Source organism: Ananas comosus, linkage group 3 (assembly GCF_001540865.1).
Source record: "Ananas comosus cultivar F153 linkage group 3, ASM154086v1, whole genome shotgun sequence".
Lineage (NCBI taxonomy): Eukaryota > Viridiplantae > Streptophyta > Magnoliopsida > Poales > Bromeliaceae > Ananas > Ananas comosus.
This window is the reverse complement of record NC_033623.1, coordinates 16,686,987-16,703,543: the sequence shown is the minus strand read 5'-3', so window position 1 is coordinate 16,703,543 and position 16,557 is coordinate 16,686,987. Positions and strand designations below refer to the sequence as shown.

At 39.3% G+C, this 16,557-nt stretch overlaps 1 protein-coding gene across 1 annotated transcript; it reads left to right on the top strand.

Moving 5' to 3' along the window:
• On the top strand, positions 284 to 15,919 carry LOC109707883. Its single transcript, XM_020229408.1, has 27 exons — positions 284 to 1,049; positions 1,577 to 1,776; positions 2,021 to 2,174; positions 2,268 to 2,377; positions 2,480 to 2,549; positions 2,635 to 2,717; positions 2,801 to 2,879; positions 3,022 to 3,062; positions 3,497 to 3,619; positions 4,046 to 4,196; positions 4,282 to 4,396; positions 4,488 to 4,570; positions 4,669 to 4,743; positions 4,956 to 5,030; positions 5,213 to 6,021; positions 6,343 to 6,522; positions 7,387 to 7,658; positions 8,101 to 8,104; positions 8,192 to 8,228; positions 10,464 to 10,622; positions 10,796 to 11,194; positions 11,586 to 11,687; positions 11,809 to 11,895; positions 12,734 to 12,859; positions 14,305 to 14,595; positions 14,697 to 14,762; positions 15,254 to 15,919. The coding sequence occupies exons 1-27, from the start codon at positions 819 to 821 to the stop codon at positions 15,329 to 15,331; spliced, it is 4,200 nt and encodes a 1,399-aa protein (XP_020084997.1). The 5' UTR covers positions 284 to 818; the 3' UTR covers positions 15,332 to 15,919.

Below are 16,557 nucleotides of genomic sequence, written 5' to 3'. Positions count from 1 at the left end.
ATTAAAAATATCATATATACCCCTTCAAAGGTAGAAAAATATCACAATTACCCTTTATTCTAACTTACGTTAGGGTAAAATTATAAAATGACTAATTTNATTTAAAGAATTTTAGATGACTTTTTTAACGGAATGTTAGGCTTAAGGGTATTTATGAATATTTTTGCTTTTTAGAGGGGTATTCTTGATATTTTCTAATTTAGAGGGCTATCTATGAAATTACTGTCTCCTAGAGGGGTACTGATGAAATTATCCCTATATATATATATATATATATAAACAAAAAAAAAAGAGGAGAGAGAAAACAAAAAAAAGTAGAGGAGAGAGAGAGAGGGCGAACGGAGACGGAGAAGAAAACAAAGGGGGATTCTCGGCGGCGGGGGCTCCCGGATCGAGCAGAGCGAAGGTTCCATCCTAGCTAAGCTAGAGGGAGAGAGAGAGAGAGAGAGAAACACCACAGCAATCTCCCCTCGATTTCTTTTCCTGAAGAAAGATCTCTCCCCTCTCTGGAATCCGATTGGAACAGTAGTTGGCCTCTGCTGGGCGTGGGGCTCCCGATCTCGATCGGGCATTGCGGGTTTCGCCTCCGCCGCAGCTGCTTCCAATCCGATGGCGTTGACGGAGCGATAGGATGCGGATGGATTTCACGGGACGGAACCCCCACTGGCATTCGGCAGCTGAGGGCGATCGAACCGCCATCAGGGACTCGGGCTAAGCCGATTCTTCCTTTTTTTTTCCTCTTCTTTTCCTCTTTGAGAGCGCGCGCGCGCGCGTTTGTGTGCTGGGGATCGGATGGTGGTGAGGGGGCGTTGATCAGGATGGAGGAGCGCGGGATCAGTAAAGAGGATGGCTCTCAAGGTGCCGCCGACGAGACGGAGGCTGCGACGGCAGAAGGTTCCAATCCCAATTCCAATCCCAATTCCAGCTCCAGCTCTTCATGTTCTAGTTCGTCGTGGATACCGTGTGGAACGAAGGCTTTTCGTCAGTATATCTCGCCTCAGCCTTCGATGGCCAAATCCAGCAACATTCGGGTTATCGGCAGGAGGCCGGTGTGTTTGAGTGTTTCTACTCTAAATTGCTCTCATTTTTTCTGAATTTAAATCGAATTGAGATTGCTCTTCGCTGCCTTTTCTTTGGTGGCGATCCCTGGCTGTGAAGAATGCTGATTTGTTACTTGTTGGTCCCAATGGGGCTTTGTCTGGCTGGTCGACAATATAGGCAAGATGTAATTTGCATTTCGAGATTGCTCCTTTAGAAAATTCGAACCTATTTCCATCCTAGTTATAGCGAAGAGAGGAATTAGTTGGTTGCCCAGAGAAGCTGATAGTCTTTTTGCCTTGGCGGTGTAACAATGCCTGCCGTACAGCTACATGCAATGCAAACGACAATTGTAGATAAAAAACTATCAAGGGAGTGGTAGCTTTTCATTTGAGATTGGACAGTAGCTGGAGTAGATTTTTGCTTGAGTTACCTGCACTGATGAGTTATTTATGCTACCTTTGAGGCTTAGATTGATTATATTCTTTTTCTTTTTCTTTTTTTTGTTCAAGACTGAAAATAATTCTTGTTTGTGCAGCTTGTGGCAAGATTAACCAAGGATATTGTTGAAACATTCCAAATCTGCAATCCCAATTTTAAATATTCTGAGGAACTGAACCCCAAGCGCTTCCTTACTAATCCATCTGATGGAGTGCTGAATGATGGCCACGATAATGTGAATTCTGATCTCATCTTGCATGTGAACTCTGTGTTGGTCAATTTGAAATCAAATCGAAGGTTTGGTTTCAGCTTTCGGCACTGACTGCCGATACTTGATACTGTGTTATAGATTCTTGTCTCTTTTCTGTGCTACTGTTCTGACATAGTTTTATGGTTCTCTCCATAAATTCTATTTTAATTTTTCGATATTTTATCTGTATAACCTTTTACTGTTTCTCTTCTTAAAAGAAAGCTGACCGGGAAATCTGAATAAGATGAATCAATATGAATAATTACTTATCTCGTCTTTTTTTATCTCTAGGTATGTTGTCAAAGATGTTCTGGGCCAAGGTACATTTGGACAAGTGGCCAAGTGTTGGGATACAGAAACCAACAACTATGTTGCTGTCAAGATTATCAAAAACCAGCCTGCCTATTACCAACAGGCAAAGGTTGAGGTGTCAATTTTGCACATGGTAAAATGATCTCTTTGGCAGTTAAATATTTTTGTTTTAATTAGAAATCCAGAAAAGCAATTGACTCTACCATCTCGGGTGTACTTCTTCCAGCTGAATCAGAAGTTTGATCCTGATGACCAACATCACATTGTCCGCATTCTTGATTATTTTGTACATCAACGTCACTTATGTATAACTTTTGAAATGCTTGGCTCAAATCTGTAAGATAATTGTGCTTAGCTGTTATAGCATTTTTTTCATTCTCAAACAACTTCTGCTGACCTACTCTCAATCATACTGGTGGTGAAACTTCTCTTTTGTAGGTATGAGCTTATCAAACTGAACCAGTTTAAAGGATTGTCATTAAACTATGTCCAGATCTTCTCAAAACAGGTCACAATTTTATTTGAGAGCCTTTTGAGCATTTAATTGCTTTTTTTTTTCCATTTACCGACCTTGCATTTTTACACGTTTTCAGATATTACATGCATTAATTGTCATGAAAGATGCCGGTATCATACATTGTGATCTAAAGCCAGAAAATATACTTATATCTGCTAGGTGAGCTGCTGATTGAAACCTCATTTGTATCGATGTTTTCCTCTTTTTGTTCGAACTTAATTGGAGCTTTTTGGACTTTTCAGTGTGAAACCACCAGAAATAAAAGTTATTGATTTTGGATCAGCATGCATGGAGGGTCGGACAATTTACTCCTATATTCAGGTCCACTAAGTTCCTTATTGTTTGCCTTTGGTGTATGTTAACTTAAGGAGTAAACTAAGTTGGTAGTGTTGACTGGTTTCATTTTATAACAAGATATGCCTTTTTGATTTTTGTTTTTTTGTTTTTTGCGTTTTTGCTGCAGAGCCGATATTATAGGTCTCCAGAAGTTCTTCTTGGTTATCCGTATCCTCTATGACAGCTTGATGTGCAATTTAGCTTTGTTTTGTTTTGTTTTTCTTTTTGGATTTTTCATGGCAAGTATTTTTCCCTGTATATCTTCTATCTGTTTCTTGTGCTTATTCTTTTGTGATAGCATGTTTTGGATGCTGATCTGAATGCAGCTGTCATCTTTTATATGGCAGCACTTCTTTTATTGGTTTAGGTGCTGATTTACATTCTGATGTAATGATGTCAGATTTGTAACATAGCTTCTCATTAATGTCAGTGATAAATATTATGCAATTATGAGGACCTTAAGAACCAGTCATATTTGTTCGAGCATAAAAACAAAATGTTTCTGCAAATTAAACTTCATTTGTGTTGGTTATACTCACTTTAAACTTTTGGCAAGTTAAAGACTAGGAGTGTTCATTTTTTCTATTCTTAATTATCATCAGATATACTACTGCCATCGATATGTGGTCCTTTGGCTGCATTGTCGCTGAGTTATTCTTAGGATTGCCTTTATTTCCAGGAGCCTCAGAGTATGATCTCCTTAAGAGGATGATAGAGATACTTGGGTAGGTCACTTTCCCTATCGTTGCATTACATTTTTCCAAATTTATTTGTATAACTGTCACGATTCTTTTTATTGCCTACACATTTCACTCTCACTAATATCTTGAAATTGCACTTAATGCTGGGGTTGCCTTTTTTTTGTCTCTCTCTTTCTGTTTTCTTTCTTTTCCTTTGGAGTTAACAAGCTTAACTTTTAGAATTATTTTGAATTATGAAGTCTGTCTAAATAAACGACCAAAGAATACACAAGGAATATTATGAAAATATCTTGAAATAAGGTTTATTCCTGTTCATGTTTCTCAACAGTTTATGCCCCTAGTTGTGATGTACAATAGTGTTGCGGTGAAGGTGGATCACGTAAGACTATGGTATTTGCAGTCAGATTAACATGATGCTCTTCTTCCTTTATGTGTTTTGAAATTCTTCAGTGGACAACCGCCTGATGATCTGCTTAGAAATGCAAAAAACGCAAGCAAGTTCTTTAAACATGTTGGTGGTATCTATCGCTTTGAAGATTGTGGAGCCTACTACGGAGTGTCTAGTGCTTACCGAATATTAACTGAAGAGGAGTATGAAGCAGTGAGTCTTAAGCCATTCTACTAATTATATATCAATGTTTTAAACTAAATTCTCATTGTGTTCCTTGTTTTTGTTTTTATTTCAGAGAGAATCTAAAAGACCAACAATGGGGAAACGATATTTCAATTATGTAAAGCTTGAAGACATTATTGCCAACTACCCATACAGGAAAAACTTGGCTGAAGAAGAATTCTCCAAAGGTTAGTTTTAAACACCTGTTTGGTACTGAAAAATAACTACTACTACTATATTATCCTTCTGCATCTGGTTGATATCATGATCATATTGCAGAAAATTTGACTCGCATGGCCTTGATTGACTTCTTGAGGGGTCTTGTTGAGTTTGATCCGGTGAAAAGGTGGTCCCCGTTGCAGGTCTTATTGCTAAACTACTTATTGCTGCCAATAGGTGTATATGAAGGCATGCATGTGCCTTCAAAAAGCATTTCATAATTCTATATTATTTTTTTCAGGCTTCATGTCATCCATTTCTCACTGGTGAACCTTTTACAAGCCCTTATAAGCCTCCACCAGAGACCCCGAGAATTGTAAGTATGGCCTTCCAATCTTAGTTTTCATGATAAATAATTCATGATAGGAATCTTCGGACGACTATTTTGTACCAGCTTATCTTTCTGAGTTTTATTACTGTCTCCATCCAAGACAGATTCTTTAGCAACTAGAGCTTTGCCTTTTTTTGCTTGTACTTGTGAACACTGTTTCTGATCAATTAAATCGGACTAACAAGTGCGTATTGCAGCCTGTCTTTGGTCCTATTGCGGTTGATCACAATCCAGGGGGCGGTTACTGGTTTGCTGCTGGTCTTTCACCTCAGGTTGATCTCCATCTGGCTTGATTTTGTTTGTGATGTCTATTCAATTTTGTGTATCCTCATTCTCACTGAAAGAATTCTTTATTATTATTTTGCATGCTTGCTAGCTATGTGTTTCTCTCCCTTTTTCCCCATATAGTTTCATATTCTTTCTTGAGTTAATAGATTCATTTCAACTTTTCCAGGTTGGGAATGTGGACGAACCTCTCCCATATAACAGCCCTCGTCTTTCGAAGGTGCCCTTATCCTATGGTAGTAGTTATGGCAGCCTGGGAAGTCATGGCAGTTATACCGATCATGGTGGTCTTGGGAGCAGTTATGGAAGCTATGGTGATGTTAATGCCAGACATATGTACAATTCGCCATTTATTCCACGTGGACCTCATTTGCATGCTCAGGTTGGATTCCCTAGATGTAGTCCAGATACTAGATGGAGACCCCAATTATCTCGTGGAAATAATGGGTTTGGCATAAGTCCTGGAAGTTTGGGGCCTACATCTCTTGGAGCTAGTCCCTCCCAATTTACTCCTCCAATGCAAATTCCCACTGCTTCTGCTGGAAAGTATGGTTCCACTATTGCAAGAGGCCCTATGCATTCTTCCTCATTGGGAAAAGCAGTTGCAGTGGGCCAGTACAACAGGAGGAGAAGTTGGGGCTACTCAGCTATGTCTATTCAACCTCAGGAAAATGCATCTCAGCACGGGCCTGAGCAAAATTTTGATGGCATCAGTAGTAGTCACACTGGAGCTCAAGTACGTAGGCATGTTGGTTCATTTCCGAGCTCGCTTTCAAATTCAGGCCATTCTAGCTGGAGGCAACTGGTAGGTGGCCGTAATGATTTGTCTTTAGGTGACTTCCCAATTGGCAGTCATGGGACTTCTCAAGTATCCTATCAACATGCTGCGGTCTCTTCACAGCCATCAGAGGGTTTATCTGATATACCTGAATGCAGTTCATCGGTACCTGATCCAGCTGATTGGGACCCCAATTATAGGTTATATGAACTCCCTTAGTGATACTAGATAAGAAAGATAGTTAATATAGAGTTAATATGTGAATTTTGATCTCGATTTCCTTTTGTATTAGCCCACAATCTGGAGAAGGCAGCATGTTAACACCATAGTTAGAATTTAGGGTATTGAACTTGAAACTGGTGGTCTATTTTGTCTTTCTATGTTGTAAACCTACTCAGAGTTTAACAGATTTTATTGCCAGATTGCTATTTTGCCACATTTATCTAGTTCGACTGTGGTTTGGAAAAATATCCTCTTGCTTGGGGTATCTGATTTTGATTGAATGTTTTCTCTCTTTCCAGTGATGAGCACCTTCTGCAAGAAGATAATTCAGAAGTCAGTTCAATGTCTTTTGAGTTGAGTAATCGCCTACGGCTTGGCAACACTGTAGATATTACGACTCCAAGGATTGGACCTGGCAGGTCTAGCGGTGGCCAAAGCCAAGCCCACTCAAGTTCACATTTTGTACCATCAAACCAAAGGTATGAGTGATCTTTTACTTAGAAATCAGGTTGTCAATGCAATATGGCTATAGGGTGTGTTTGGCAGCACGGAGTGTGTGTTTGGCAGCACGGAGTGTGGAGGCATAACTTGGTCAGGCCGAGGATCTCTGCTGCCATCCGTGCTTTGCCGTTTGGGACGGTTGCAGGGCTCCCAAATCCTGACTGCTGACTCTGGTTCGCCTGTGTACACACTAATCATGAGATGAAGCACTAACTTTGACTTGTGACATGTACAGCCGGAGCTCATGACATTGTCTCCAAACCCGCAGAAATTAGGGATTGCACTATGGCCAAAGCACGCAAACTCCGTGACTCGAACCTCTGTGCAATTAAGCACGTTTTTAGTCTGCATTGGCTTGGCATGACGAAATTAAAAATTGCGACATCTTAATGATTTTATTGGTAAATTTTAAGTACGGGTGTTGTTGGGAAGGCATTCTTTAAAAAAAAAAATTTGTTTCATGTTGCATATAGTTTGATGAAACATTATTTATTACATCTTTTGGTCCTGCCATCGTTTTGTAACAGCTAATCATACAACTGACTCTAGCTCTTCTATCCTACAATTCCTCCAAAAACCATAGCTGACACTAAATTTATCATCAAACTGTAATCTTTGGCACCTACACATCAGTGATGTTACATGTATGTTTATATCTTTCCTTACAGAAATAAGAAAAGTGTTAAATACGAAAGTAGAATAAATAAACTCTAGTATAAGGAATTCGCTGTTAGCTTGTTACATTTTTCTTGTTTCATTATTGGTGAGCTTGTTTATAATGAAAGCTTTTAGAGGCTCAAGAAAGTGGTAGTCATTTTCCCTGTTTTCTTTTTTAATTACAGAACAGATCATATGTTTCAAGCATCTGCAGCTGGAGAGAGTAGCCATTCTACCTCCCATGATACTCATCCCGGTTATGGCCGCTCGCACTATTTTCACCAAAAGTATCCCAGCCGCTTTGGACAGCAATCTTTTCAGCGGTTTGATCAGATGAATTCTGCTATTGCACAGAATGAGAGAAGTCATCAAAGTCATCAACCAGCCTGGCCAAACTACAAATTGGATGATCCACATTCTTCTTCCAGTGTTATCTTTGATAACGGAATGCCATGGGGTAATTGACAAAGCCATACTTTCGATGCTTTACTAGATATTTCCTTTAAGTTTTAACCATACATTCTTCATCTGATCCATAGAAGTATTATACAGAATGTTTCAAATGCACTACTACTATGTAGAGCCTGCAAAAATTTCTCTTCTGAATTGCAGTTTTAGCTTTTGAATTCTTTTATTGTAGGGCCGAGGCCGGGACATTCCATTGTGACCACTCTTCCGTCAACCCATGCAAGAAAGGACTATGGAAGGATCTCGTGACCCAGCAGGAATATCATTATTTATCTATCGTGCTTATGTTTGTCTCTGTGATCTCTCATTTGGATTTCTCATAGTCCTTTTGGTCTGCTTGTTAAGACATTCTGCATCACAAATAGAATGCTGCTAAAGATAAGCATTTCTCTGTGCTTGGTGTTGGTTTTTCTAATGTCTTCACTCTATAGGAGAGTATGCGCTTGTTCTTTAACTCATTATAGCCTGCAAAACAGTTGAAACATGCTAAGGTAGCTGACATTCTTGACTTCTCTGCTGCAGCCAAAAGGATAAAGGAGGGAAAGACGATCCTGATGTGGTGCATGATATTTATCTAAATTAGAAAATATATTTATATTTGTGAACTCAACTGTTATTCTTGTAAGATTGTGAACTTTATACAGCTAATCATTGTTGAACTGCCATGTCCCATGCTCATTCATATGTTCTTTGGGGATTGTTTGCTGCCTTGTTGTTAGGGCTGAGATATCGGATGCTGTTTTTTTCCGCTACAATATGAGCATGAGGAAAAAAAGAAAGAATGCAAGACCAGGCTCTGGTGTTGGGTGTATATGGATTTTTAATTGGACAATGTGGTGTGTGGAAGCATTTTGACAATGTTTATTTGTTTTGGTTTTTAAAAGTTGAAGTATAGGTCTTTATGCACATTGGCAAGAATTAATGAATTTGCAATTTCGTTGGTTGTTTCTGGTCGCTGTGCTTTAATCTTTGCGAAGGGGCTCTCAAATCCTCGCAAAACAAAGAATTTATGCTGTTGTTTCTCATGGCACGAAGTGCAAAATTTTTGTTGTCTTGTGCAAATTTTTTGCTGTGTACAGAGGTGGTGATGACAGTTGGACAAGATAGTCTTTGCGAATGAGATACATATTCACAACATTTAGCTTTTTCTTTGCCCTGGTAAATGGCTAGTGCTTCATGAAATTTGTTTTGTCGAAATATTTAGATGTATCAGATGTTTTTACCTGATGTTTTTACCTGATGTATCAGATGTTTTTTGTCGAAATATTTAGATGTACAGAGGTGGTGATGACAGTTGGACAAGATAATCTTTGCGAATGAGATACATATTCACAACATTTAGCTTTTTCTTTGCCCTGGTAAATGGCTAGTGCTTCATGAAATTTTTTTTGTCGAAATATTTAGATGTATCAGATGTTTTTACCCTTCAAGAATGGTGTAGGAAGAAGCTACGTTAAGGATCGAGAATCTACCCTCCGCACGAATGGATCGTTGGCTAAGCCCAAACAATAGAAGATTGTTAAGATTCAGATTTGGTAGGGGTGCGCCAGGGACATGCAGTAGTGCAACGCATGGGCGACGCGGCGAGGGCCCCGGCAGCAAGCTACCGTGGGTGGGCCCTCCCCCACATAAAAATTAATTTAATATCGAGGTGGGCCATGGCCCACGTATCAGATATTAAACTGATAAGAACAGATACTACACTTGATCTTAGCCAAAAGGCCGAGAAAGGTATGCTTTGGAATGGAGGTCCAACTGCCGTGTTAAGGCGGTTGGTCCAGGTAGAGTCCTCATTGTCTTCCGATGTGGGATTATAATCTTCGAACGTTGGGTCTGGCCGGCCCCCCGCCCAAATTAGGCGGGTCGACCCGTGCCGGTTCGACCTATTCGCCGTTGCGTTATAATTCCTACGCACAGCAGTCTTCGGAGGAGGAGAAGGAGAAGAAGAAGAAGAAGAAGAAGAGAAAGAGAGACTTTGAAGAAGGCATTACTCCGATCGTATCGGCGGCTGAGGCTTTTCTGAGGTAGCTGTCGGTCGTTCATCTTTCTCGTCGTTTGTGTGTGTGTGTGGTTCCGGCGAGTTTGAAAGATTAGCTGTCAGCATATTATTCTCAACAACAAGAATGCTATTGTTTGATAGCTGTTGCTGCCTTTTCTCATTCTTGATCCCTATTTCTTGCCTCCGCATGTACGCGTTCATTTTTGTTCTTCGACTCAAAGTCATCTCAATTTCATGCCCCTCACCCAGGGTTTTCGCATAAGGACCATGTGATCTTCTGATGCGAGGGCATCTCATCTCAAGGTAAGAAACAGAAACGCCCTTATGAATAAGGCGAGGTGCCTGCTGCTAGCCGATGGTGTCGTTATTGCATGGCCGCGCACCTCCAATTAAACTCCGGAATCTCCGAGATAAATGGGAATTTCTAGTCCTTATATCTCTTAGCTCTAACAATCTTTGGCTTTGTTTGCCGAACCAAGTGTTGAAGATCGAGCTCTTCTTGTTTCGGATCGACCTTCATTCTTTCCAACTTTCTCCGTCAAACAAGTGCCCCTACACTGACGGGGCTGTAGATGGATAATGAAAGCTCAAGATGCTCTCTTTAGCTGGTCGCTCGGAATATCGATGATCACTATCTCGTCAGTAATGACGAGAGTATCTGAATCATGACAAATATTTCTTGTGGATAGAGATGCCTGTTGGACTACATACTTCAGACGTATCTCTTCTTGTTGTCTAATATCTAATCGTCGTGTTTCTTAACACAGCTCGGTAATATCTTTCGACTATTTGCAGATTTGTTTTTTTCCTGAAGCGCCTGTTAATCCATTGCAGTGTAGTGCAGCATTGCAGATTATGCTGAGCAACCAACAATCGCTTCCCTTGCATTCGAATATCATTTTAGGGCTTTTACCATATGGATGTCTATATTCTGACAAAACTTGTGGGCAGGTGGTAATTCCATTTGTCTCCCAAACTGTCCAATCTTATTCTGATGATTATAGAATCAAGACAATAAGAAATTTAAATAGGCAAAACCTGGATTACTGAGTCTGTTGCTGTCAAATCAATATTCTTGGACATTTTCTGCGTGATTTCATCAAGTATTATTTGTTGTGTTTCCTTAGAGCATGGCATATTTTCATGTGACAACTAGCATTCTAACAATATCGTCATATTTCTATCTAGGTGTGAATAGCATAAAACCACATACCATTTATAGGGGTATGGCCGGGAGTGGATTCACCCGTTCCAGAGGGTTGAGTAATGAATCAAGCCCGAACTTGTACGTTGCTAATTGTGGGCCAGCTGTGGGACTATCATTTGACAAAATCAAATCAGTTTTCAGCACCTATGGGAACGTCATAGGAGTCCATGCCGCTGATGATACTGGCACTCGTGTGATTGTTTGCTTTTCTGAAATGACTGCTGCTCAAGCAGCATTTAAATCACTGAATGGCTTCTCTTGCTTGGATCTTGGTGGTCGAACTTTGCATTTACGCTATTCAGTGCCACAACAACAGAAGGTTTGAGTTTTGAGCTGATTTAATTGGCGCATCATTTTATATCTTCAAATGCTTCCTTAGAGTCAAGTACAGAATATGCACATGTTTTTGATTGTCATTCAGCAAAAATTGACTAGCTAGCAGGGTATTATGCTTATCCGTATTCAGAAATATGTGGTAAATTGTTTTCTATATTTGTATGTATAAATGTGACCTCGACTAGTGAGGAAACTGCTCTTCCATATTCATGTTAATTGAACAATATGCTAAAAATTAACTTGTTGAAAACATTCGCAGCTTATAAAAGACGAGTATTTTATATCATGGAAATTGTTTGTTTTGTCATTAAATATATTCGTATTTTGCTAATTACAATATATCCTTGATCAATGCTGTTAATTCTCAATGTTAGGTCCGAAATAATGATTCGCTTCCTGTATCTTTCTTTTCCTCGGAAGTGGCAGTTCCTGGAATTCACCTAGTGCACGAATTTATCACTGTTGAGGAAGAAAAGGTTGGATGCCAAAATGTGCCGGTTGAATGCCATTTTTTCTAAACTTTGTATTCCTTTTGCATTCAATCATCTGCGGACTTTTCGTATTTCTAAAACTAATTTGTATCTTTTCCATCATTAGAAGCTCCTTTCAGAAGTGGATATTAGGCCTTGGAAAAATCTATCAAAAAGAAGAGTTCAGCATTATGGCTATGAATTTCTTTATGACGTAAGTTTATCTTGTAAGTACCTGATGCTGAAGAATGTGCGGTTTACTTTATTGTTTGGGATTTTGCAGTTCAGTTAATGAAAAAGATCTTTATATTTACTAATTGATTTATATAATCGATTTGCTAGAAAAACTGCTAGCAAGACCAATAGCACATATTATTAGCCTAATGCTTTCATGGCATCCGTGATTTGCGCCAACATACGTCAAAATACAGTGCTATTTTTTAATATCTCATGTAAAATCTATTATTATGAAGCAATGCTATGCTTTGCAAGGTCTTAGTTTCTTTAAATTAAGGGACTAAAGGAGCGTATTTAACTTACAAAAGAAGGGAAAGTAAGAATTAAGTTAAGAACGGTTTGAGCAATAGGGAATCCCAAATCCCTTCTAGATGCTATCTGAAACCACTTCAGTATTGTTGTCCTCAAAGGTGGGAATGCTTGGAAAATCAACAGGCTTTTATTGGAACAGTGCTATGCAGTGATGATATTAAGTGTAGAATTTATATGAGCAGTCTATGGTCTCCTTTGGTTCCAAACACTGTGCCTTACCCTAATACCTACTAGGCAATCTTCCTGTCATTGGGGTTTGTTTCCTTTTATTGTCACTATTGAACGCCTAATTGGTCTGGCCTCATTAATGCGTGTTTTGGCTCATCTAAGATGATCGTATAATGTAACAAATGAATTGCCTGATTCTGGCTCTTTTGTTGCTGCACTGGTTCATTGAATTGGTCATGTTCTAAAAAATGATTTTTCCAATAATAACTATGGTTTGAAGATTGCCTTGTACTCTCATAATTTACTAATTTGGTAACGTCAACTTCATTATGCAGACAAGAAATGTTGATTCAAAGCACTTTTTGGGTGAACTTCCTCCTTTTGTTTCTCCCATACTTGATAAGATCATGTCATTTCCTGGACCTGAGGAAAACAGAAGCAAACTGATGGATCAATTGACGGTATATTTTGGACCTAATTGTTCAACAGATTCATTTTTCAGCAGACAGTTTCTTATAATGCCGTGGTCTATCAGCTTGCCACTTCCATTCCAGTATTTAGGTGCTCGTAAACGTTTGCTTTTTTTTTTTTTGGTTTCCTGTTTTAGCTGAAAAGCCATATTGACATGTAAATGTGTATTTGCTTGAAAAGGCTGTGCGGTGGTAGTATGTGGACCAAACCTTGCCTAGCAAAGGACTGGCATTGATTGGCATTGTTTAACAATATTGATGAGATCATGGAAGCTAGTGCAACCAGTAAAAGGGCACAAAACTGGCTTGATTTTGCTACTTTTGGAACTTCACACAATTTTTTTGCACCAAAACCCCGCTGCAAATTCGCTAATAGCTCCAACTTAAGGACCTATTTAAAAGGATGATGACGATTGATTCTGCGAGGCAAATGACCTTACACCATGTGGTTGATGAACTACCTTGTTGTGAAAATCCAAGACAATTCTCAATTGATTTGGGTGAATATATTCTTATTAGCTCTGTGAGATGTGTCAATCCGACAACTCCATCAATGTTCAATAACCACAGAGGCCACACCATGCAAAAATGTTGAAGAATAGGGCTGTCTCCAAATACTCCTACTTTTGTTCCATGGCTGAGTAATTTACATATCCAAACATAAAGTTGGCGGAGGAAAAAAAAAAGAAAAAAGAAAAAAATAGAATACATGTAGCAACCTTATTTAGTTGGAGACTTACATTAGTTGAAGAATGGAAGGACAATGACAAGATTATGAAAGATTAGCATTCCTTTTGATTTAAAAAGGCACCTACTTGCTTTCCATAGTTCCTTCAGCCCTGATCTTTTTTTTTCCCTTACATAATGCCATGACTTGTTCGACAAGGATGGATGATGACATAAGCTTAATTTGGTCGAGATTTGCATGTGTACATGTGCTTTTTCTGCTGGTGTACATTTGATGGATGGTTTTTGCATTGCATGCAAGCACCTGCGTAGGTATCTCTTTGTGGCATCCTGCATATTTACATAATTTCCAGTGCTTTGCTTTTTCCCCCCTCATTTGTCTTTCCTCTTCATCTGTATGGCTGGAGATTCTACAAATTAGTGGAGCACTTTTTTAAATTAAAAAAAAAAAAAATCAGACAATAGTTGCTAGGTGAAAACAATTGCAGATGAATTTAAATAGTGATTAATACTGAAGAGGTTGTGGGACTAAATGCTTCTCATTCTTGCTGCTATATGCTTTGAAACCATTTACCTGATTATGTACCGACTTGCAAGTACTCAAACCACATGAGAAACCAATCAACCATGTGCTTAGGCTAAGTGATATTCATCCTCTTTAATAGCTATGTAGGCCCTTATTTTGTGCCTGTAGATTTAGACTGCTAAAAAAGACTGTTCACGATTGTAACCTGTCGTATGCTTTACAGGTTAATGAATATCCTCCTGGTGTTGGCTTATCCCCGCATATAGATACCCATTCTGCATTTGATGACTTAATCTTCAGCCTTTCATTAGCTGGCCCCTGCATTATGGAATTTAGGAGATATCCTACTGGCACTTGGCATCTTCCGGTTTCTACGGTTAATGGCATAGATGGAGAAAACAGTGGTCAATGGTCAACATTCACAAGGCAAGCCATTTTCCTTCCACCTCGGTCGATGCTTTTAATGTCTGGAGAAGGGCGGTATGCTTGGCATCACTATATTCCACATCATAAGGTACACAATTTCGTGAGCTGTTAACATGTTTGGTGACAGAATTACAAGGAAATTGATATTAATATGAAATCTGTAATTCTGTATGCATCTTTCCTTTCAAGATTGATACGGTTGGTGATCATGTAATAAGGAGGAGGTCAAGGAGGGTTTCGTTCACTTTCCGGAAGGTTTGTCAACATTTTGCTGATTATATTGGAAATTACGTCTTAGCAGATTTAATGTTAACAATGGAGTACCATGCGATATAAGCTTGTTCAGAAGTCCCTTTGTTTGGTATTCTTTTGTTGGCAAGCTACGTTAATGTTAGGATCATGCTCATCTCTTCACATATAGTTTGAGGTTTCTTGTACATCAAGCTAGTAGGAAAATAGATGAATTCATGGTCAGGTTGGTTTATTGTATGAAAACTATTAAGGTGGCACTCCTTGGACCGTCTGTTTTGTTCAATTGCTTGGACTTAAAAGGCAATTCTAAACCAGTCACCTCTTATACTATGGTCTCATCTATATTGGAAAGAACTATAGTAGGCAGTCAACTATTGAATTTTCATGTTCTTTATGAAATTTAAATTATTCTAAGATTAAACTTGTTAGAAAATGCATCTGCTGTTTTGTTCCTTGCTCATATTTTGACAGGTTTTATGGCTTTCTCTCTACAGGTGAGAACAGGTCCTTGCCACTGTGAATATAAGCAATATTGTGATAGCCGACTAGGATTAGCTGATGGCAAAGCATAATGGCTTGCCACACTGTCAAGAGACTATCTTGGTGACTATGCTAAAATACATATGCTCATCTAACTCACTGAGTACTTGTGCAAGCACCAATTAAGCGGAAATTAAGCGGAATAGATGGACTGGTGCAGAATAGTAGCCTAGTAGGACACAGCCCCAAGCTTCCAAGTATGTTTACATACTGAACAAAAACCAGAAAATTCTTGCAAATGGGCTGGCAGTGGTTCAGCCAAATTTTGACTGGTCCCTGAAATCAACCAGGTGATCATGGTTGTGTCACTACTCACTGACATACAGGCTGACAAAAATTGAGGCAGAAGAGATGGGCTGATCCAACATCAGAAAATTTGAAAGAATGATGGTTTTCTGGATCAACAGGGCAGCTACTTTTTCTTTTCTTTTTTTTACTCTGCCCTTTAAAATACTAAAGAGATTGACTGATTGTAGTCTTTTGGGATACCAAGTTTGTTTTTGTGCTGGTAGGAAGTTAGCGGTCACTGCAAATTAGGAATAGTTGAAGAGAAACTTATATTATTCCATGGATAATCATGCTCACTGCCCTAATATTTAGTCTCGAATTCGTCTGCTGTATTTTCCTCTTTGTCATTGTAGACCATTGAGTTGAAGGTACGAGTTCAGGCCTTAAGAGGGGAGGTGATTGTAGGTTTCCGTCTTGTGCTTTCACAAGGGGGTGGCCTTATTAACAGCTCCAGCTGTTAGCTACAATTGCTTTCACAACGATTGGTGCATCCGTGCATGCACAGCAAGTGATAACTTTTCTAATGAAACTTTTCCATGGTCTGTTGGAGCTAAGAAAACGGTGTCTGCTGTTTGTGTTCGTTCGTGTACTGTAGCTTTGTTGTGACCTTACAAAGCAAGGTAAACTGTGTTCGTTGTTTGCGAGTTTTATCCTCTAGTTTACTCGCTTTTCTGCGGAATTTTTGTGGTTGATCTTTTCCTCTTCCCAGTTGTGGGCGACGAGAGCCTATCAAAGAATAATAGGCCTTTTAGGGACAACGGGCGCGGGTGGGCCAGGTTTGGGGCTGGTTCCTAACTCCCCCGTCTCCTGTCCGAGCTCGTTGCCAGCTGTTAGAAGTTTAAACAATAAGAAAAGTTGGTAGAGCTAATAAAACCTAATTAAGCATTAGCTAGAAGATTTATGCGCTGCAAACAAGTACAATTTTTTACCAGAAAAAATCGAACTGAGAGAACTACTGATCTTGTTCTTG

Excerpts from the sequence above, each read along its gene's own strand:
- LOC109707883 (XM_020229408.1), top strand. The coding sequence starts at position 819 with ATGGAGGAGCGCGGGATCAGTAAAGAGGATGGCTCTCAAGGTGCCGCC. Across the intron at positions 4,744-4,955 it reads CACCAGAGACCCCGAGAATT|CCTGTCTTTGGTCCTATTGC; the intron begins GTAAGTATGGCC and ends TGCGTATTGCAG. Across the intron at positions 10,623-10,795 it reads ACAAAACTTGTGGGCAGGTG|AGCATGGCATATTTTCATGT; the intron begins GTAATTCCATTT and ends GTGTTTCCTTAG.